Raw genomic sequence first — 22,502 nt, 5'->3', positions numbered from 1 at the left:
AAAGTTGTCTATGCTCCTGTAGAATCTGGCCTGATATCTTTTGCTTTCCATTAGCATTAGAGAGGAAGTTAGCTAGCTGGTTCTGGACAGAGGCTTCAGTCAGAGGTCTCAATGCACAAATGAGGCAGAAGCATTTTAGTTTCTTAGGGAACAAGGACCTCTACTGAATTAAGAGAAAACTACAGTAGAACCTCAGTTACAAACACCCGAATTACAAACTGACCCATCAACTACACACCTTATTTAGAGCTGGAAGTTCACAATCAGACAACAGAGACAAAATAAATAAATAAATAAAATAAAATAAAGAAGCAAATACCATACAGTACAGCACTGTGTGAAACTACTAAATAAAAGGAAAGTTTAAAAAAAGATTTGACAAAGTAAGGAAAAACGCTTCCTGTGCTTATTTCATTTAAATTAAGATGGTTAAAACCAATTCTTCTTCATAGTAAAGTTTCAAAGCTCTATTAAGTCAATGTTCAGTTGTAAACTTTTGAAAGAACCATAACGTTTTGTTCAGCGTTACGAACATTTCAAATTTCAGAGTAGCAGCCGTGTTGGTCTGTATCCGCAAAAAGAACAGGAGTACTTGTGGCACCTTAGAGACTAACAAATTTTCAAACATTTCAAAGTTACGAACCACCTCCATTCCCGAGGTGTTTATCTCTGAGGTTCTACTGTATTCACTATAGAATAGCTCCACTTGAGCAAAGCAAGTCCCTTTGTGCTAGCAAAAAGATATAGAGGGAACTATTTAAACAAGGATCAAACATGCATAGACCAGAAGGCTTTACTAGGGTAAATTAGTATTAGAGACAAAGGACTAACGTAAGGCTTCAGTAACTGACAAGATGAGTCTGGCGTCCATCCGGTCAGCTATTGTCCAGAGAGAGTGACCGTGTCATTCAGACTGAAAAAGAAAGGACTTCATTTTTTCTTATTTCAGTGCTACAGGTGGCAAGTTAGCAATCAGAATGGGGGAGTCACAGTCCATGTCTGCTTATGGGGAGCCAGACCTGGTGAATATCACTGAGGCCTGGTATGGTGAGGAGCATGATCAGATCATGTCATCAGGAGGCTTAAAATTACAATCACAGGGGTGAGGGGCGGGGGGGGGGGGGGATGTAGTGCTTGCTGTACTTACGGTATAGTGAACCTATTTGGGTGATTGAGCCAGAGTCAGAATTCCCCTCCTGCCTCGGGTTTGGCCTTATTGATCAACAATAATCCTCATCTTAAAATTTCTCCCCGAAAACCAGCTGTTCCTAGGATTTCCTGTCAGACCTTTTAGGGTATGTCTACCTTACAGTCAGACACCCACAGCTGGCCGTGTCCACTGACTTGGGCTTGTGGGACTTGAACTAAGGGGATGTTCAATAGCGGTGTAGAGGTGTCTGGGACCCTCCCACTTCACAGGGTCCCAGAGCCCATGTCTGAATGTCTATACCACAATTAAACAGCCCCTTGGGCTCGCAGGGCTTGGGCTGAGTGAGCTGGCATGGGCCAGCTGCGGGTTTTTAATTGCCGTGTAGACATACCCTTAGGTGCTGGTTGCTTTTTCTTAATGCTCTCTCTTGAATCTGATAATCTTTCACACAGGGCCTTGAATAATGAAGATAGATCTTTCTCCATCTGTGAAAGGAAGGATGGTTCAGTGCTTAAGGCACTCGCCTAGGACATGGAAAACCCAGGTTCCATTTCCTCTGTCACCACAGATTTCCTGTTGTGAGCTTGGACAAGTAACTTAGCCTCCTGCCTCAGTTCCCCATCTGTAAAAGAGGGACAATAGTACTTGTCTAAGAGACAGGTATTATTAATCACTGCCATCTAAGAGGACAGATGCTGCTAGACCTAATTTTTCACTGATTCTGAGCCTCAAGATCTGCTTAGTAGCAGCAATCCTAGTATTGGTAGTTGATTCCTGGTAGATGAATTCCATAGGTATCTCTTATTGGAGGCTTATAAAGCCTACTTACCTGAAAACATTTGACTAGTCTCCTAACAGTCACTGCCACAAAGATCTGTAAGCCCGCACAGTGGTACAGGGCTCTCTTGTTAACCTACTCTGCCAGCAGGAGTTAGGACCCTGTATAAAGTTTCTGAGTATGTTCTTCTGTGGCATATGATGTTAACTCCACTGGGATATGAGAGAGAGTATTTCTCTGGTTAGAGGCTAGGGTTGCCAACTCTCCAGGATTGGCCTGGAGTCTCCCAGAATCAGCCTGGAGTCTCCCAGAATCGAGATCAATCTAAACTTGCAATCTGGAAGATTTTAATAGGATATTTTAAGAAAACAACATTACGTCATGTTGGGAGAGGGGGAAAAAAATCTCCTGGAATAGCTTCAGTCAGAGTTGGCAACACAGAGTTGCCACTTGTCACAACGATATCATGAGTCTCACCATATTTGAAGTTTTGCTTATAGCCTCACTCCTGGAGACAAGTGATTATGAAAGAATCTCAACTTTCATTAAAAAAAATAAAGGCAGGGGGGAGAATAAAAGTAAACTCTCCATGACAGCGCACTGCTTGTACCTCCTCAGGAACATGCTACCTTAGCTCTGACTCGCTAAGTGGCAGCTGCCTCTGCAAACCAGCAGGCTCCTAGAAATTTAAATAAATGTGCAATACACATATGATCACCATCAGAACCACTGGACAGATGAGTTATTTGAAGGGCATAAACACCAAGGTGTGAGAGGGATTGCACAAATTAATACAGATGGGTGTGTTCAGAGGATGAAATTAAGAAAGTAAGAGTTAGGCGCTTGAAAAAAAAAAACTCCTCAGGGCAAGAGCTGTAAATCTCTGGCTGAGTCTCCCAAGAGAAGTAGCATAAGCCTTGTTATTTAAGACATTTGAAACTGGAATGGACAAAGCACTGGAGATCGTTTTTAGAAACAATCCTGCACCTTCAGGGGGATGGATTTCTCCATCTCTAATTGCTCTGAAAGTGTGATAAAAGGTGGTGTGTTCACTTTAATAGGGCTACAAGAACGCACACTCAATACGGTAGCATGTCGGTGGGTGCTGAGCACCCATTTTTTTTTTTCCGTGGGTGCTCCAGGGCTGGAGCGCCCACGGAAAAAAAAAATAGTGGGTGCTTAGCACCCACCGGCAGCCCTGAGGATCAACTCTTCCCACCCTGGGGGGAGTAACAGGGCAGGAAGAGGCGGGGTGGGAAGGGGTGGAGTAGGGGCAGGGCCTGGGGCGGAACGGGGGTCCTGCACCCCCAGGGAAATCACAAAGTCAGCACTTCTGCTTGAAACAGCTGTCAGCAGCAACAAGGAAAGCTATTTGTGAGCTGTGGATGCAAAGAGACGCTGAGAATTCGATTTATAGGAGGGAGGAAAGACAACAAGGAGCAATGGTCTCAAGTTGCAGTGGGGGAGGTCAAGATTGGATATTAGAAAATCTATTCTCACTAGGAGGGTGGTAAAGCACTGGACTGGGTTACCTAGGGAAGTGGTGGAATCTCCATCCTTAGGGGGTTTTAAGGTCCGGAAAAGCCCTGGCTGGGATGATTTAGTTGGGGTTGGTCCTGCTTTGAGCAGGGGGTTGGACTAGATGACCTCCTGAGGTCTCTTCCAAGCCTATGATTTTATGAAAGGAAAAAATGACCCTAAAGGCACCATCCTGCAAGGTGCTGAATTCCTTCAATTCTTTCTCACCAAAGTCAATGAGAATTGAGGGAGCTCAGCACCATGAAGGATCAAGCCCTTGGAATCAGGGACAGCCAGGAGCTGCTATGCAGCATCCACTCACCATCCAGCAGGAAGATAAGCTCTAGCAGACAAAAATCTGGCTAGGGTAAATAATTAACAGGAGGTGTAAATTATTAACGAATCAGGACAAGATCAGATTACAAAAGAGAGAATGGCTCTTGGTGGCATTGGTCTGAAAAACCTGTAAGAGGGAGCATATGGCAGGAACACCAGCAGTGGAAAGCAATTCTTAGTATATTACAATGTATGTTTTTGAATTTCCCAAATAGAGTTGAGATAACATGAGAGCCACCCTTCAAATCCAGAGACAGAGGTGGGTTTACAATAATAATCCACGTTAATTTGTAGGTGGCCAACCCAAAGGACTCAGAAAATAATTAAAAACAAAATTATGTTAAATAAGGAACCATAGAACTTAACTTAGATCGTATCCACCATCCTGACAGAGCGCTGATCTGGAAAGGTCAGCTCCCTAGGCTGGTGAGTGCTCCAGCCAGGATGCATGATGAATAATTAGAATACCTAGCGTGCTTTGTAATTACAGTGCTAGCATGTAGCTGAGTTAGTTCTTCAGACAGCAAGGTTAGGAATTGTAACCTGATTAAACTCCCATTCAAATCAATGGGCCAGAAGAGTGGTGGGAGCTCAGGATGGGTGTGTGGTGAATAGAAAGGTACAAGGATCCTTGCAACCCTACCCAGAAGAGCCAAGAGCTATCACCAGGTACTGCTCCCTCTGCATTCCCTGGTTTACCCAGAGATGGCTGCCCCAGAGGGTGAAGAGGAGAAGGTTCATGCCCCCCCCCCCTTCCGCTACATCAGCCTGCAAAACTTTATGGACCAGCCTGAAAGAATTTAATAGGTATGGAACCAGTAATAGTCTATGGTGATATAATAGGGCTTGGTAGAACTACTCTAAAACCCTCTAGCGTTTAACAAGGGATGAGCTCCATTCTATAGTTGTTTTGTACGGTCCTATAGAATTCTACAGCAGGGATGTGACGGGTTGGATCACAGAAACCCCCTTGGGAGCTGCCACCCGATGTGCAAAGACTACCCCTGCTTCTGCTTTCCCTGCCAGCTCAGGACTCCAGCACCCTGTCTTGCTGAGCCAGACACTCCCGTCTGGCTCCAGACACAGATCCAGGGTCTGAATCTCCTGTCCCAAAGCTGCAAGTTTACCTGAAAACAGCTCACAGTAGTGTGCTTGTCTTTAGCACTCAGATGCCCAACTCCCAATGGGGTCTAAACCCAGATAAATCCGTTTTACCCTGCATAAAGTTTATGCAGGGCAAACTCATAAATTGTTCGCCCTCTATAACACTGATAGAGAGATATGCACAGTTGTTTGCTCCCCCAGGTATTAATACATACTCTGAGTAAATTACTAAATAAAAAGTGATTTTATTAAATACAGACAGTAGGATTTAAGTGGTTCAAAGTAGTAACAGACAGAACAAAGTAAGTCACCAAGCAAAATAAAATAAAATGCGCAAATCTATGCCTAATCAAACTGAATACAGATAATCTCACACTCAGAGATGCTTCAGTAAGTTTTTCTCAGACTGGACATCTTCCAGGCCTGGGCACAATTCTTTCCCCTGGTACAGCTCTTGTTGCAGCTCAGGTGGTAGCTAGGGGATTCTTCATGATGGCTCCTCCCTCTCTCTGTTCTCTTCCCCCCTTTATATATCTTTTGCATAAGGCGGGAACTCTTTGTCTCTCTGGTTTTCCACCCCCCCTCACTGGAAAAGCACCAGGTTAAAGATGGATTCCAGTTCAGGTGACATGATCACATGTCACTGCAAGACTTCATTACTCACTTGCCAGCACACACATATACAGGAAGACTCACAGGTAAATACAGCCATCTGCAGACAATGGGAGTCATCAAGATTCCAAACCATCATTAATGGTCCACACTTTACACAATTACAATAGGCCCTCAGAGTTACATTTTATATTTCTAGTTTTAGATACAAGAGTGGTACATTTATACAAATCAGATGATCATACTCAGTAGATTATAAGCTTTGGTAATGATACCTTACAAGAGACCTTTTGCATGAGGCATATCCCAGTTACGTCACATTCACTTATTACCGTATTTTCTCTAAAACTATCTCAGTTACATTATATTGACTTATTATCAAGTTTTTATAAAACCATATAGACTGCACAACGTCACAAGGGATATTATTACATTCTATAGGATGGTACAGAGGTCACCACTTTTTACTTAATTCTGTAGTACTTTCCCCATAAGTGGAGCTGGCTGGGTTCACCCAAGGGAGCAGTCCGCATCATGCCAAGGGGTACTGCAGCTTATCCACTCTCTCGTCATGCCAGGGAGCTAGGGAATGGTATTGTGCCTACTAAGGCACATGCCTCATTGATCTCCCCAGCTGTGGAGCAGCTCCACATCACTTCAGTCAGGACTGTAGCTTGATGCTATACAATCTATCCAATAAAAAGAGCCCCCTTGACTTCAGTGGGAATTAGTTCTTGCTTTTGCATTGGGCTTAGCTAAACACAACTGTATTCCAAGGATCTCTCTAGCTTAAGAGAGATTTATAAATAAATAAATAAATAAATAAATAAAAGCTTCTCAACTTTGAGGCATTTTGATAAACAGCTAGTTCTTTTGGACTACGATTGAGTGCTAAAGGAAAAAAGAAAGAAAGAAAAAGGAAAGGTCAATGGAATTCAAAACACTAGCCTCAGAGTCAACAAGGAAAAATAGCTGGGATTTTCAAAGAGGCCTCAATGAACTAAGCTCCCAACTGCCACTGAATTGCAATAGGAGTTGGGTGCCTTACTTCCGTAGGGCTCTTTGAAAATTTCAGCCAATATGACTGTGGTTTAGAAGAAAAAGCAACCCAACATACTAAGTGCCAAGGATGAAAGGATATCAGACATCTTGGCAATACCAGTTCCAATAACATCAAAGGCTGAATTTTAACACGGCTAAGAATGTGAGCATTGAACAAACTCTCATAATGCATTTTATAGTCTGCTGACTTGCAATGAATATTAAAATAATCAAAATATGTATGACACTGCCTATCCTCACATATGCCTTGATAATCTCTCACCTCGAATACTATAACTCTTCCCTACATCTCCCTAAATTCCAGCTCTCTAGACTCCATCCAGTACACCACAGGTTGAAGGATTCTTCTTTCTCAAACATGTAAAGAGGTATATCTATATTCTCATACAACTCCAATGATTCCACATTTCAAGATTCAGTTCCAACATGCCCTCCTTGTGTAAAGCGAGGATAAACTGGATGTAAAACACTAATGAACTTAACATGTGTATAAATGACTACACTAGTTGCAGGGCAGTACAGAATCAGGCTCTTCATTTTTTAAACCTTCCATAGATTTGCTAAAGCTCATAAGCAAAGATATTGGGCCAAATGCAGAGATAGAGCCAGATCTTCAGCAGGTATGAACTGGCATAGTTTAACTTCACTGGAGCTATCGCAATTCGTTACAGCTGGAGATCTGTCCCCTGGAGTCTAACCATGGGAGAAATCCTTGCCCCGCTGAAGCCAATGGCAAAACTCCCACAGACTTCAATGGGGCAGGGTTTCACCCGAAGTTTAGAGGGTGAGTCAGTTGTTTTAACAGCACAATGATCTAACTTCACCAACAGATAACTCTTTCCCTAGATTCATCTCTGAATTAGGCACCTTATCTTCCTTTGCCTGTCTAGCACCATCTTCTTCTCGGTCACTGCCAGTCTTGATATTGTTGGCCTTCTTTCCTCTGCATCCGCTGCTACAAGGAACAGCTTCCTATCTCTCTGCTTTATAGAGTCTTCCTTTCTTTTCAGCTTTTGAAAATAATTTTGCCCCCTTGCTTAATTTCTCTCTCCCCTCTCCTATTATTCATCATTTCACTTAGTAACTATGCTATTTAATTCTGCATGGATATATCATTTGACTGACAGGTGCTAGGCAAAATAAAAGATGTATTGTACTAATTTAAAAACTCCATTATAATTGCAATTTACTTCAGAAATAATTGCAAGCCTATTGCACTGTACATTATTCAACCAGAATGTAGCCTTTACATAAAGATGGTGCACATCTACTTGTAGTAAAGGCTGACCTTCATATGGAAACCTTTTCCTTGGACCAGAAAACAGATCCTAATCCAGCCACAAGTCCTGATATCAATGATGGTATTAAGATTGGGAACAGCTGCTGCATTAACTGCATTAGGATGGCTTTACTGCACTTTTGATTATTATCAACCAGAAAAACTGATATTTGTTGACTTTCTGTTTAGGAATGAGGACTCCTTGGAGTCTTGTTTACCAAAGAGGAAGCACAAAAAGGAATGAGAAAAAATGGTTGCTATCAGTGGAGATTAAAATCGTTTGATGGAATGAACCAAGGCCCTTGCTATAAGTGACACATATGCAACCTCTTTCCATTTAGAAGATGAAGTCCTTTTGTTACCTTCATCAGAACTCGGAGGAGTTTACTTCTAAGTTTAACACTGCACTGGGCCAACATTTTTAGCATTTAAATTAGATGCAAAAATATATAATTGTGTGAAAGTCTGAGTTTATTGCGGTTATTTATTCTGTCTGTGGTCAAGCCTCCCCCCGGGTTTGACTGAAGTCAGGCAAAGCTCTGCCACTCCACAGATGCCCTGACTAGAGAGACAACAATGCAGAAACAATGCAGGGCATGAGGTGTAAACAGTACCAGTTGCTAGTAAACTTGACCAAACTATTTCCCCGTTGAATATTGACACGAAGCACTCTAATCCAAAACTCTCCGAGCTGGTTAGGAATAAAATGGCATAAAATTATACGGGTAGATTACAGCAGTATTTTTGGTGTGTTTTGCTTTTTATCCTCCCAGAAGGGTATATCTTCTACAACTGTCCTGTGACAGGCTCAGCTGTGTTCTAGCACAGTGAAGACATTGTAAGTGCATCTAACGTCTCAAAAAGTTCATGGAGAATTATCTAGGAAGACCAAAACAGCCAGCAAAATATGTTCCTTTTCAGAGCAAGTTCTTGGCTGAACTACACCTACATGCTTGCTCTCCAATACTGTTAATTGGAAAGGGTGCTCCAGCCTCAAAGTTCCAATCCAGATCCCAACTTCCTCAAAGACCAGGGATGTTCAGATTCAGGGATTTGGATCAGCCTACTATAGAAGGGAGCCAGTTGCAGAATTGGGACATTAGTACAAATTTCCATAAAGTTCAGGAGTATTTGGATCAGACCCATCTCTACTGTTTATCTTGTAGTGTCCCTTATGCTAGAGAAGAGACAGGACTGGGCTGTAACGAATATAAAGGGGATTCTTTACTGAGGCCACAGAGAAGATCTTAGAACTATCTAGCTCAGTGTTTCTCAAATGTGGCCACATGCAGCCACCAGGGGCTTTTCTTGCGGCCATAGCCTCCTGGACTGTTACTGTGGGGGTGGGGGGGGGAGAAAGAGAGGGAAGGGCAGCAAAGTAGTGGCCCCACCCTGTTGCTCCAGGATGCACGGCATTGGTGTTGATTGCTGGGGCAGCCAGCAGTGGTTGAGTCCTGCTGCCCCTCTGGAGACACCTGGGGCACAATACGTGAGGACCGGGGGGCGGTGAGTTCCCCACCTTCCCAGGGGCAGTGGGGTTCAGGCTTTCGGCTTCAGCCTTGGGGTGACGGGGCAGCAGGCTCTGGCCACAGGGCTTCGGGCTCCAGCCTGCAACTGCATCCAGGGCTTAATTTATCCCCAGGCTTGACAGGGCTGAGAAAGTCTGCTGTGAAAAGCGACACTTGTATGCTTGTTCATATCACTTTTCACAACAGACTTACTAGCCAACAATAAATAAATTACAATGATTTGGACTTGTGTATATGTGCAGATTTATTTGTTTTTCCTAAAGTGATTAAGTATTTTAAGAAAAAGTGAGAGCAGCCACCAGCAAGAGTTGGTGGCCGCACTCTGAGGCCACCAAAAAATTGGTCCTGAGAACCCCTACTCTAGCTCATAGATTAGCACAACCTTTGCATCCTAATGTCACCACATAGAGTCTTCCTAAATCTTGGCATGGACTCACCAACAACTACACTAACACACCTCGCTATTTAGAATAGTGCACACTCTTTATACAAACCCAAATGCATAGGAGTCTCAGAGGCCTTGGCTACACTTGGGAATTCACAGTGCTGCCGCGGCAGCGCTGTGAAGCGCAAGTGTAGTCGCGTCGCCAGCGCTGCGAGAGCTCTCTCGCAGCACTGTATGTACTCCACCTCTCCGAGGGGAGTAGCTTGCAGCGCTGCGAGCGAGCGTGCAGCGCGGCAGGCTCTGATTACACTGGCACTTTACAGCGCTGCACTCGCTTCGGTTGGGGGGGGGGGGAGGCGTTTTCACACCCCTGAGCACAGCAAGTAGCAGCGCTGTACAGCACCAATGTAGCCAAGGCCAGAGTTGTCATTATGGTTATTTATATTGATTGGTTGGTTCTTTCTCAAGCAAACTTCCCCCTCCACCCTTTGTTCATGGCACAGTGAGCACTTTCTGCATGCAGCTGAGCAGGGCATGACCACCGAAAGCAATGCTAGGAAGAAATGTTTCCACAGCAGCTTATAAGAGAAAAAGTAAGTTTCCAAATGAAAAGAGGGCTGTTGTGTGTGTTCTGGGAAGAATGTTCATCAGTTCATCTTTATAAAATTAGCACTGGCGGTCTTATAACTGCATGCTTTGAAGCAACATTCCTAATTTCAGCTGCAAAAATCAGAAGTCTACCTTTAACCCACTTGATCTGGACCCAGAGATATTCTCCGATCAATGTGAAGGCACTCATGCCCCTAAATGCCCTGTAGGCATATAGGAAAATAAACCACAAATACTATAAATCTCTGCGGCAGAGTTTGAAACTCAGACATTGTCTCAGGCATATACCAAGCACCTATCACTGTACTAGCCAGGTGCTAAATGCAGAATTAAAACTTAATTCTGAAAATATTTCTAAAAGTAAGAATGTTTTTTTACAATGTTGGCCAAATTGAGGAGTATTTGAAATTTGTTTATTAGTTTTTGGATGCCCGGAGGGTAGCTACTAACAGGCAGCTAGATTCAACTTGCCTAGATTGTGGAAAACAGTGGGCCCCAAGATAGCAAGTCTTTTCTGTGGGAGAGCCTTCTGACAAGGTTATCAGATCAGAAAGCTGGTCAGTTGACTTGGCCAGAAAGCGAGAGTAGAATTAGCGTGGCCTTCTCCCATCTCATTTTCTGGATGGTCTTGGCTATGAACAGGAATGACAGGACACAGAGCAGGTTGTGGGCCATCTAGCAAACAGGATGCCGGTTGCAACAACATACTTTAATTCACTGGGAATTTTAGAGTTGATTCAGATAAGAGCAGAATCAGGCTCTAGGTCTATAAAAACCTAGTTCTCTTTGGGACCAGTGGCCTGATCCACCGTTAATACCCTCTGCAAATGGCTTTGTTAATGGAGAGAATGTAAAGTCAGGAACTTCTCAGAGAGATTTCCTACCTCATATTTCACATCCCTCCTTGGGCATATGCATTAGAATTGTGAAGGGGCAGACTGGGTCTACAAAGATATGAAGACACCGAACGAAACATGTATCTATCTCTCAACCAGAAAGGGAGCGTTTTTGGGTTTGGCATCTTTCCACCACTAACATATTCACAGTGACCTTTCCAACCTCTCTCTGTCCCCTGCTGTTGGTTCTAGGGTGAAGCATGTAGTAGCACTCAATGTATGATGTACCAGGGAAGACCCAAAACTCACATGTTGTAGGGCTGTCGAGACAGTTGTACACACTGGGGAGAGCAGTACCGGTCCGAGTTTGATAGTCCCAGAACTATGGTATGTCTGGGTTCAAATAAATGGCAAGCCCCTGCACGTACATGACTGCTGCCCTGCTGTTGCGGAAAACAAGGACACAATGGTCTTGCAAGCTTCTGACCCAAGGACCCATCCCAACTGATTCCCTAGTTCCAAAAGTGGGTACTGAGTGGATTCTTTAGCAAGGACTAGCACTCTAGGATAGACAGGGCCCAATGGGACACTTATGAAGCACAAGGCAGACATCCATAGAAATGAAGGAATGAGAGGATCCAAGAACTAAAAATCCCACCTGCAAGTGAGACTCAGACTCCTAGAGGGTAAAATTCCTGGGGACTGAATAAAATTGTGGCCACTCTCCCGCTGTGCGCTTCAAATATTGCATTGACATAGATTGCAGAGAAAAGGACTTGAGTCTGTGGAGATGGTGGGATTGCAAAGCCATAGGAAATAAAGGTTCTTGTTGGACTGTATGATCTTCAGAACAGAAATGTCTTCTGTATTTTCTAAGTGCCTAGCACACAAGTGCTACTGTGTTCTGAACAGCGGATGATAATACACTGTTGTCTATAGACTCTTGCCTAGATGGAGAAGGTGGGATGACGCTAGCCTAAGATTTCATAATGAAGCTATGAGCCATAACATGGTGCAGGACCCCATTCTGCTTCACAATGATCCCTTTGTGCAGGCTCTGTATAGATAGCTGCCTATATAGTACATATCCTGTGGAGAAGGTTCTGTTTTTACCAAGCAATGGATTAACACATTCATACCATGTTATGTTCTGCTATATACAGACTAGGGTAAAAATCTCACAGCACAAAACATCCTGCCATTTCAAGTGGCAGTTTCAGATAGTGTTATCACACCAACAAACAGGCAACCTTAAAAGGTAGAAAAAATGAAAGTAAAATAAAGCTACAATAAGTGTACCAGGAAGTCAGGAATGGAGCCTGCATTCCATTCCAGCTTGGAGTGGTGACTTCATCTTTGCTGGGGTGACTTTCCACAGAGTCCAGGCCTGAATACTATTATTAGAACAAAACAAGTGTGCCACTTCCTAAAAATAATGATGACTCAACACCTAGAGGCTCCAGTGATGTCATATGGCCAGAGAGGTTCTGGGTTTTCACAGACTGTTTTAAAAATGAAGTTAAAAAAGTGCAGATCTCCATGCAAACAAACAAAAACTGCATCCCAGCACATGCCTCCTGAACCAGCCATTTGGAACATGGAAGCTAGGACACATTCCACTCATGATGCCCAGTCACATTGCCTCCATTCCTTGTTTAGGAAGGAGCTCTGCCAAAGCGACTCTCAATTCATTTCTGCATGATCTTCATCTGAAAAGTAAAACAGCAGCCTATTTCAGTTCCTGAATGAACGTAATGATTTTTATACAAAACAGAGGCAATGCAGAAGTTCATTGAGTTGCAATACACCTTAAGTATTGCCAGCAGCCGCAGAGATTTATTTTGCTAACAAAATTAATTCAGGTACACAAGGAAAAATATTTATTACTAAACAAGCACAAGCTTAACTTTAGCCACCACTGAAGTCAATAGGACTTACTTACAATGCATAAAGCATGTGTTTAAATCTTTGAAGTATCACATATGTCCCCGAATGTAGCCCAGGCTACAGAGTTTGCTTAAGGCATGGATCTTAGAGCCAATTCTATAGATTGAGACACTCAGACTACATACAATAGCCTATATTCTGAAGGCTGTGATGATAATGACCCCAATCCTGCTGCTATAGAAGTCAGCAACAAGCTTCCATTGTCTTTAACGAAAGCAGGATCATGCCCAACATATTAGTAAAGCTGAAGAATCTTAAACTGGAAAAGTAACATGAAAACACTAGCTATTCCCTGTACTGCACTCCTGTTATAGCCATTCCATTGAAAGCTACAGTCCTGCTTCATCAGTTCAGCTGCACTCTTCTCTCTACCCCAACCCTTCCCACACACATTACAGTTCTAGAGATTTATTTTAAATTTAAATTGTTGATTACCTCCCCAGAAAATACTCTGCAATCACACACCAGAATCACCAAGATGAGGAGGATACAAATCACCTCCTGTTAGTTCCTACATGGATCTCAGTACTGATTCAGGGATGAATACGTTCTCTCTCACTACTATTACTGGAAAAGGCAAATCTGTAATGTGACCTTAGTTATAGTGTTGCAGCCAGCTACACCATAAAGACCTAAACCTACAGGACCTGATCCTCTTCTCACACTAGCTTTTCCATCAGTAACTCCATCTCTTTTGGAAGCATTACTCCTGATTTACACAGAAGTAAGCGAGAGAAGAAGTAGCTGTATAGTCTTTCATTGACTTGACCAAAGAGACAAGTGTCTGTCCCTTGTCTGCCCATCTTACATTTTTAAGGCACCTCTGAGGTTGGTATTTAAGTATCAATACATTCTGAAGCTTGTTAAACTACAACTCTAAAGCATCTTAACAAAAGAAAATAAATGTGTGCTTCGGTTACAGTATATTTACCAATTCCAGCCTGAAGGGAATTGTAGAGTCAAGTTACAGAACTCCCACAAAGGAGGGGTTTACAAGGAAAACACTAATACACACAGTACAGAGAAATGCCGTTGTACTAAATAGAAAGATCACGGAGTGGAAAAAAAAAAAAAAAAAAAAAATCTATGGTTACACAGAGCAATTAGCCAAGTTAAAAGCAATACACACAAACCCTTAAGCTGTTATCAAAGTCATGCCCTTTGGCTTCACAACACAGCTTCCTTATCAGGGACAGGAAAGGAGCAGATCCTCTCATTCAGCTACTCTAGAAGCCAAAAATAACAGGCCCACTTCTGCCAAATCTTACTCACAAGTAATCCCATCAGTTTCTCACAAGTGAGTAGTGACTTAAACCAATTACTTGGGTCATGTGCCGTTTCCCAGGGTTTTAATTCATTTTCCAGTAGCAAAATGCCCTATGCCCCTACCAAAAAATCAAGGCTTCTTTGTGCTGGTCACTGCACACAATCACAGAATAAAATAGAGTCTCTGCTACAAAGAGCCTGTAATCTAAAAATAAAAAGGGCAAATGGGTAGGGCATAGACTGGGAGTCAGAAGACCTAGGTTCTGTTCTTAGTTTTGCAATTGATCTGCTGAGTGACCTTGGGGCAACTCACTTCACCTCTCTGTGCTTTTGTTCCTCCTCCGAAACTCTGTCTTTTCTAATCAGATTGCAAACGGAGTACTAATTAGTCTCTATTTCATATGAAAAAGCCTGGACATTAACCCAGGTACGTCGTCCATGGAAGTTCTCAGATTGTGCATGTTGCGTGCTCTTCTTTTCCACCTATCCATCCACCAGGAAGTGGTCCTCAGACAATCTATTTGAATTCTTTGAAGGGGTCAACAAACATGTGGACAAGGGGGATCCAGTGGACATAGTGTACTTAGATTTCCAGAAAGCCTTTGACAAGGTCCCTCACCAAAGGCTCTTATGTAAATTAAGCTGCCATGGGATAAAAGGGAAGGTCCTTTCATGGACTGAGAACTGTTTAAAAGAGAGGGAACAAAGGGTAGGAATAAATGGTAAATTCTCAGAATGGAGGGGCGTAACTAGTGGTGTTCCCCAAGGGTCAGTCCTCAGATCGATCCTATTCAACTTATTCATAAATGATCTGGAGAAAGGGGTAAACAGTGAGGTGGCAAAGTTTGCAGATGATACTAAACTGCTAAAGATAGTCTGCTTTGGACTTAACTGTGAAGAACTTCAAAAAGATCTCACAAAATTAAGTAATTGGGCAACAAAATGGCAAATGAAATTTAATGTAAAGTAATGCACATTGGAAAAAATAACCCCAACTATACATACAATATGATGGGGGCTAATTTAGCTACAAGTCAGGAAAAAGATCTTGGAGTCATCATGGATAGTTCTCTGAAGATGTCCACGCAGTGTGCAGAGGTGGTCAAAAAAGCAAACAGGGTGTTAGGAATCATTAAAGATGGGATAGAGAATAAGACTGAGAATATATTATTGCCCTTATATAAATCAATGGTACGCCCTCACCTCGAATACTGCGTACAGATGTGGTCTCCTCATCTCAAAAAAGATGTACTGGCACTAGAAAAGGTTCAGAAAAGGGCAACTAAAATGATTAAGGGTTTTGAACAGGTCCCATATGAGGAGAGATTAAAGAGGCTAGGACTCTTCAGCTTGGAAAAGAGGAGACTAAGAGGGGATATGATAAAGGTATATAAAATCATGAGTGATGTGGAGAAAATGGATAAGGAAAAGTTATTTACTTATTCCCATAATACAAGAACTAGGGGTCACCAAATGAAATTAATAGGCAGCAGGTTTAAAACAAATAAAAGGAAGTTCTTCTTCACGCAGCGCACAGTCAACTTGTGGAACTCCTTACCTGAAAAGGTTGTGAAGGCTAGGACTATAACAGAGTTTAAAAGAGAACTGGATAAATTCATGGTGGTTAAGTCCATTAATGGCTATTAGCCAGGACGGGTAAGGAATGGTGTCCCTAGCCTGTCTGTCAGAGGATGGAGATGGATGGCAGGAGAGAGATCACTTGATCATTGCCTGTTAGGTTCACTCCCTCTGGGGCACCTGGCATTGGCCACTGTCAGTAGACAGGATACTGGGCTAGATGGACCTTTGGTCTGACCCGGTACGGCCTCTCTTATGTTCTTAATGTTTTTTGCCCAGTAGGACGGTTTCTTTGCTTTCTGCACTGTCTATTTTCTGGGCTAAGGAATTAGTTTTGTGCCAAAGGCGTCTTAGTTCCTGTGGTACAGCCATTCATGGAGGAGAGCTTTGTCCTTTTATAGTCTCGATCTTCCTCTCCTCTGCCACCACTGAGCAAGCAGTCACTTCTTTAAGTGGATCCTCCAGATCAGAAAGATCTTTTCTAATCTGGCATCCACTAGGTTTCCTCATAACATGAAGAGGACCAAGAGCAGGAGAAGCAGTAGGGATTCTGCATTCAGAAAAAGACACTGCTATGCAAGGGCTATAACCAGATATTGGGATCAAGTCCAATGACTCCAGCATGGCTTCATCTTTAGCCATCCTTCTCCCACCCAGGCAGCATTTGTTTGTAGTCCTCAGGAGGATATAGCCCAAAAATGTAGGTCGCATTTAATTAAACCAGAAGGGATTTCTCTCCGATTGACCCAGCCCTTAGAAAGAGAGGGAAGGAGAAATGCAGAAGACAGGAAAGAATCATATGAAATCTAAGGGGGTAGATATGAGAAAGCAAAAAGAGAAGAAATTATTAAATTTAATTTTGAGGTAGGGAAAAGGTATTTGCTACAACTTAGATATGAAACTCTTCTCAAATGTAGACACCCACAACCACCATGTGACAGGCTGCAGGAAAGAGATCCCCAGACAAAAGGAAAGTACATTAATCCTTCTACTTGGCTTGTTTTACTTTAAACAAAGAACCTTCCAAACTACCATGTGCTTATAAGTATAGTTTGTCTCAAGTGCTTTCAGTTCCAGGATAAAAACATCAGTTGTCAAAAATGAAGTTTTTTAAAAATTGTCACTGTGACCCCTTAATAGGCTAAAATTGTTATATGCAATGTACACCTAGGATTCAAGCTCACACACCAGATCAAAACAATAAATTTACATTAGCAACCTCCTCTGGGTTTATCTTTTATAAAAACCCATCTGTACCAGACCCCCCCCCCAAAAAATGTGCTTCAAAGAGTAACAAAGCCAACAAACACAAGCATACTGCAAGAGTTCTTACTTGGTCTGTAATACACATAAAATTTAATGCATATACTGTAGGTATAAGTTACATCAATGTGGTTTTCATAACAGGCCACTGTGCCATTGCTATAAACTGGATTTAAAAAGCGATATTGCAGGATATGAGTCCATTAGTGGCACTTAAGATACCAAAACCAACCAACAGTTACTTTAGCCTAGTAAACGTACAAGATTTTATATTAAAATCACATGTGTTCTTATCCTGCAGTAGTAGTTAATAATAGAAAGGATTATGAAACCAAATCAGCTGGGAACACAAGTATTTGTTCTAGGGAAATCAGGTCCCTTGGTGCACATTTGTGTTACTTGGAAGCTGTATTGTAATTCTATCTAGTCTAACATAGAGACTGAAATAAAAGGAGAGTCACTACTTACCTGTAAGCAGAGTTCCTTAATCTTAAGGGGGGAGGGATAGCTCAGTGGTTTGAGCATTGGCCTGCTAAACCCAGGGTTGGGAGTTCAATCCTTGAGGGGATCACTTAGGGATCTGGGACAAAATCAGTACTTGGTCCTGCTAGTGAGGGAAGGGGGCTGGACTCAATGACCTTTCAAGATCCCTTCCAGCTCTAGGAGGAGATAGAGGTAGCTGCACCACCAGCTACCCTATGATTGCACAATTCTCTAAGGTTATTATTAAGAGTTTGTAGAAGTTTGCTGATCACCTTGTAGAAGTAGGATTTGATATTTGTATTAGAGGTTATAATGATTGACCGTTATAATAATGTAGTATGTATTAATGTATGATCTGATCATCCTGTCAGCCACCCTTTTTGAACAGAAAAAAGGAGTGACCCTCAGGGGCATTGATAGAAACACATCTGACAGACTCCTAATGTCTGTACTAATGTTAAGGCAGGAACAGACCAGAACAGTCCTTATGGCTGATTATGGTCGCCCTCTGTTTTAGGATAAGTTATGTTTACTATGGGGTCTTGTTTCCTATATGCATTACAAATTAGGCCCTTTAGTTAAATATACATTTCTTTGTTTTAAGGTTTAGTAAGTAAGAGACAGGATCTTGTCTTGTGTCTATGTTAATGAGATTAGAGGTATGTTGAAGGCCCAGGCTCCATTGTGAACTGTTTTGGTCACAAGATTTAGTAAGGTTTAATTTACAAATGTCTTTTTTGCTCAACATATATAAACACTGCTGTTTGTATACCTTTGAAGGTCTCTCTAAAAGACTGTTTGTGTGAATGAGGAGTGTATGCATCAGGAAAAGATAAGGTGTGAAGGACATTGTTAAAGACAGATGGTCAAGGAAGGAGGAGTGAAGAGACTTAACGACACCAGAGAACCATCAACATGCGTCCATAATTAAGGAAGGGGAGATTGACAACCCTGTGGTGGAGGCTGGCACCCCTAAAAGACAAGATAATTGATTAAATTGAAACCAGGACAGGATGACGCTCTCGGAGGTGCTTTGGAGTATTAACATCAAAAGATGGCACCAATTAAGGAGTAACCAGTCATAAATGACACAGCAAAATCCATAGACTTCAACGGAGAAAAAGGACTATAAGAACAAGGTGCTTTGCCATGGAACTTTGAGTTCGACTTGCCACACTCCAGGAGCATCAGATCGCAACTGACAGAGCCCAGCTCCCCTCTGCGATCAATCTGGCTGGCCACTAGATTGATGCAGACTCTGGACTGGTAACTATAAACATCAACTGGCAGGAGAGAGAGAGAGAGAGAGAGAGAGAGTGTGTGTGTGTGTGAGAAAAGCTTATGCTAACTGCTGTATTCTCAATAAATGTGGCGTGTTGCCTTTTTCCCCTATAAAAAGATCTTGTGTGCTTTTTATAAGCATAATAACCTTCGTGCCAACCTGGCTGCCATCAGTAAGCAGAGTTTGGGACCCCACAGCAGATCATTTTCTTTATGATGCAGAGATTCGGAATATTCCCTCCTAATCCATGTTATTTACAGTAGGTACATAAGATATCTTCACCTTGAAGAAAAATGTGAACACCCCCCAAACAAAAGAGTAAAGCTATACACACGGTAATTCAACTTGCAGAACCTCAACCAAGAACACTGGCCAGTGCCTTTAATAGCACGAAGGGTTACAGGCTTCCAGCTAACTTGTTGGTGCTGTGGCCTGGGAACCCTTCAGCCAAAAGCCATACCTTCCCCCCACCACACAGGCTCTCAGTTCTCCATCCTAAATAAACTTTATTCCTGGCCTTCAGACAATTCCAATGAAAACCTACGTTCACTGGAGTCAACTTATCTGAGATTCTCCATCCAGAAAAAAAAAAAAAAAAGCTTATGTGTAGCCACCCAAGTAACCTTAACTACCAGGCTGGGCATCCCTGCAACAGCCAGCCAAGCCTAATCCCAGCTAATTATAGAACTATATCAGTTTTGTTTTAAAACTAGCCTCCCTCTAACAATACCCCAATCGGTGTTTCCTAAGAAACAAGAATCCCACACCTCCTGCACAACCCTTTTCCAGCCACAAACCCTGCTGTTCAGCCATCAGGATTCTAGAGGATTTTAAAGGGTTCCAGTTCAGTTTTTCAAGCCTAATTATAGCACTATAAATATTTTCAAATTTCCACGTAAGTAGCATAGTTGAAGATCAGCAAAAATGAAACCAAGAGGGAAGGGCGGGGGGGAGAAGAACCCACCTTTTTCCACTTTCCCAGGTGAGAAGTTACTTCAGATCAGATTTTAAAACATTTGTGAGCAATACAGGAAAGGCAGTAACATCACAGTAACGTGTTACCAGTGAGCAGGAGAAACATTCTTTCCTGTGTTTAACTTTGCCACCTCCACCATGTCTGCAGTGATGGTTGCTATGATACGTGTGCCCACACGTTTGGTGAGATTTGCACAACGTCAACAAAACCCAAAACCTTTTTATGCACTATAGTTGGCAGGCAAGTCTTATTTAAAGAGTCAAATATTGGGGCTGACTGTAGTTGCCTGTCCCAAAAAAAGGACTCCTGAAGTCTGTGCTCCAGTACCCTTATACATGATGAACATTTAAAAAAATAGTTTTCATATAAGTAAGAACAAGCATTGCACCATTTAAATGTTAACAAATACTTTCCATACTTCACATGCAAGTGGAAAAGTCACACCATACCTTGCTGTCCTCGCCTTCAAACACAGATTGGTGGACGTTACAAGCGAAGAGAGCGTTTGGGAGATCATTGAAATCAGTTATTTCATGAAAATCTTCCTCTGCAAAACATCTCTTTATATCCTTGTCTCGGTCTATAGAGTAGAGTAGGAAAAGTCCCCCATCCTCCAGAATACAGCCATAGTGACCAGGGCCTCGCATTCCAAGGAAATACGATTCTCCCCTCATTCCTAATGGCATGGAGAAAAGATGGTTAGTCTATAAAGCTTTTAAATCATACACACAAGTCTCTCCAGGAATTCTTAGTCCTAGAAGAGACTTGAAATCAAGCTCAATCTGAAAGTCACTTTCACTAGACAACAATGCAATAACTTGCGCTGGAAACCCAGGACACTACCATCAACTTCAATGAGGTTCAAATCAAAGTTTTAGGACCATGTCTGCATTATAAAATCATAGAGGTACAGGTTCAGAAGGGACTTCAAGAGGTCATCTAGTCCATCCCCACACACTGAGACAGGACCAAGTATTCCTAGGCCATCCCTGACAGGTGTTTGTCTAACCTGTTCTTAAATACCTCCAATGATGGGGATTCCACAGCTTCCCTAGTTAAGTACTGGAATTGGTTAACAATCATTGTACTGTAGTTAGAAAGATTTTTTTAACATCTAACCTAAATCTCCCTTGCTGCAGATTAAGTCCATTACTTCTTGTCCTACTTTCACTGGACATGGAGAACAATCCAACACTGTCCTCTTTAGGTGAGCTATGCCAAATGTTACCAGGTTCCCCTCTCAATCTTCTGTTCTCAAGACTAAACATGCCTAGTTTTTTTAACCTTTACTCAAAGGTCAGGTTTTCTAAACCTATTATTTTTGTTGCTTTCCTCTGGATTCTCTCTAATTTGTCCAAATCTTTCCTGGAGTGCGATGTCCACTTCTCCAATTTAGCAAGATCATTTTCAATTCTAACCCTGTCCTCCAAAGAGCTTGAAATCCCACCCAGCTTGGTGTCATCTGCAAATTTTATAGACACACTCTGCACTCTATTATCCAAGTCATTAATGAAAATATTGACCAGCAGCCTAAAAGAGGCCTAACTATGTGTCAAAACATGATACAATTCTAGGACATGTCCATAAGTTTGGCATATTATTTACAATATTATCATAGCACCTGGCAGCCCTGGTCATGGACCAGGACCCCACTGTGCTGGGTACCGTACAAACCCAGAACAAAATGATGGTCCGTGCCCCAAGGAGCTTACAATCTCAGTACAACAAAAGAGACAATAGATGGATACAGAGAGATTGATAGAGTACAAGGAAGCAATAAGCATCATGATAAGGCCCGGCTTGACAAAGCTCTGGCTGAGATGATTTAGTTGGGGATTGGTCCTGCTTTGAGCAGGGGGTTGGACTAGATAACCTCCTGAGGTCCCTTCCAACCCTGAGATTCTATAAGCTGTGATCTCCGCACACAGCAGTCTAACTACTGTCAAATTTTTTGTAGGCATCATGGCAAAAGGGATTTTGGAGGAAGGATTTGAAGGAGAATAGTGAAGTAGCTTTCTGGATGTTTACAAGGAACTCCTTCAAAGCATGAGGAGCAACAAGGGAGAAAGCACAAAGGTGCTTGTTTGAAAATTTAACCAGTGGGAGACAGAGGCTAGTCATCAGCATGAGAATACGCCACAAAGGGCCTTGAAAGTAAAGACATGGTTAAGGTCCCCTCCCCTCTACAAAAAACAAATGATCTTGTCACTGGGTCAAGGGATAACTTTGCTGTAAGTGGGAACCCAATGATGGTGCATTGTAGTCTGGACTCCAGCTAGACAGAGGCAACACTTTAGTGCATTAGTCCATTACAACGTGTCTCTCTTGCTCACTCTCACACCTTCAAGAGAGGTTTGCAAACCAACATTTTTCAAAATTGATTTAAAAATGAAAATTCTTTAAGGATGGTTCCAAATTTCAGATCAAAGTAAAAAAGATAAAGCTCCTCAAAAAAAATTGATATTATAGAAAGATTGAGAAGAGCAGTGCATATAGCTAAGGCTTGGTC

At 42.3% G+C, this 22,502-nt stretch overlaps 1 protein-coding gene across 3 annotated transcripts in view; it reads right to left on the bottom strand.

Annotated features, from left to right (window-relative positions):
- RCAN2 (regulator of calcineurin 2) overlaps nt 1-22,502 on the bottom strand; it is a 161,543-nt gene that overhangs the window by 127,112 nt on the left and 11,929 nt on the right. For all 3 annotated transcript variants that reach the window (XM_034766647.1, XM_034766649.1, XM_034766648.1), the window contains one exon: nt 20,443-20,669. In XM_034766647.1, the coding sequence (XP_034622538.1) occupies nt 20,443-20,667 (225 nt within the window). In that variant the 5' untranslated portion in view covers nt 20,668-20,669. The remainder of the gene's footprint in view (nt 1-20,442; nt 20,670-22,502) is intronic.

Source organism: Trachemys scripta, chromosome 3 (genome assembly GCF_013100865.1).
Source record: "Trachemys scripta elegans isolate TJP31775 chromosome 3, CAS_Tse_1.0, whole genome shotgun sequence".
NCBI lineage: Eukaryota > Metazoa > Chordata > Testudines > Emydidae > Trachemys > Trachemys scripta.
This window is presented reverse-complemented; position numbering and strand designations above follow the sequence as displayed.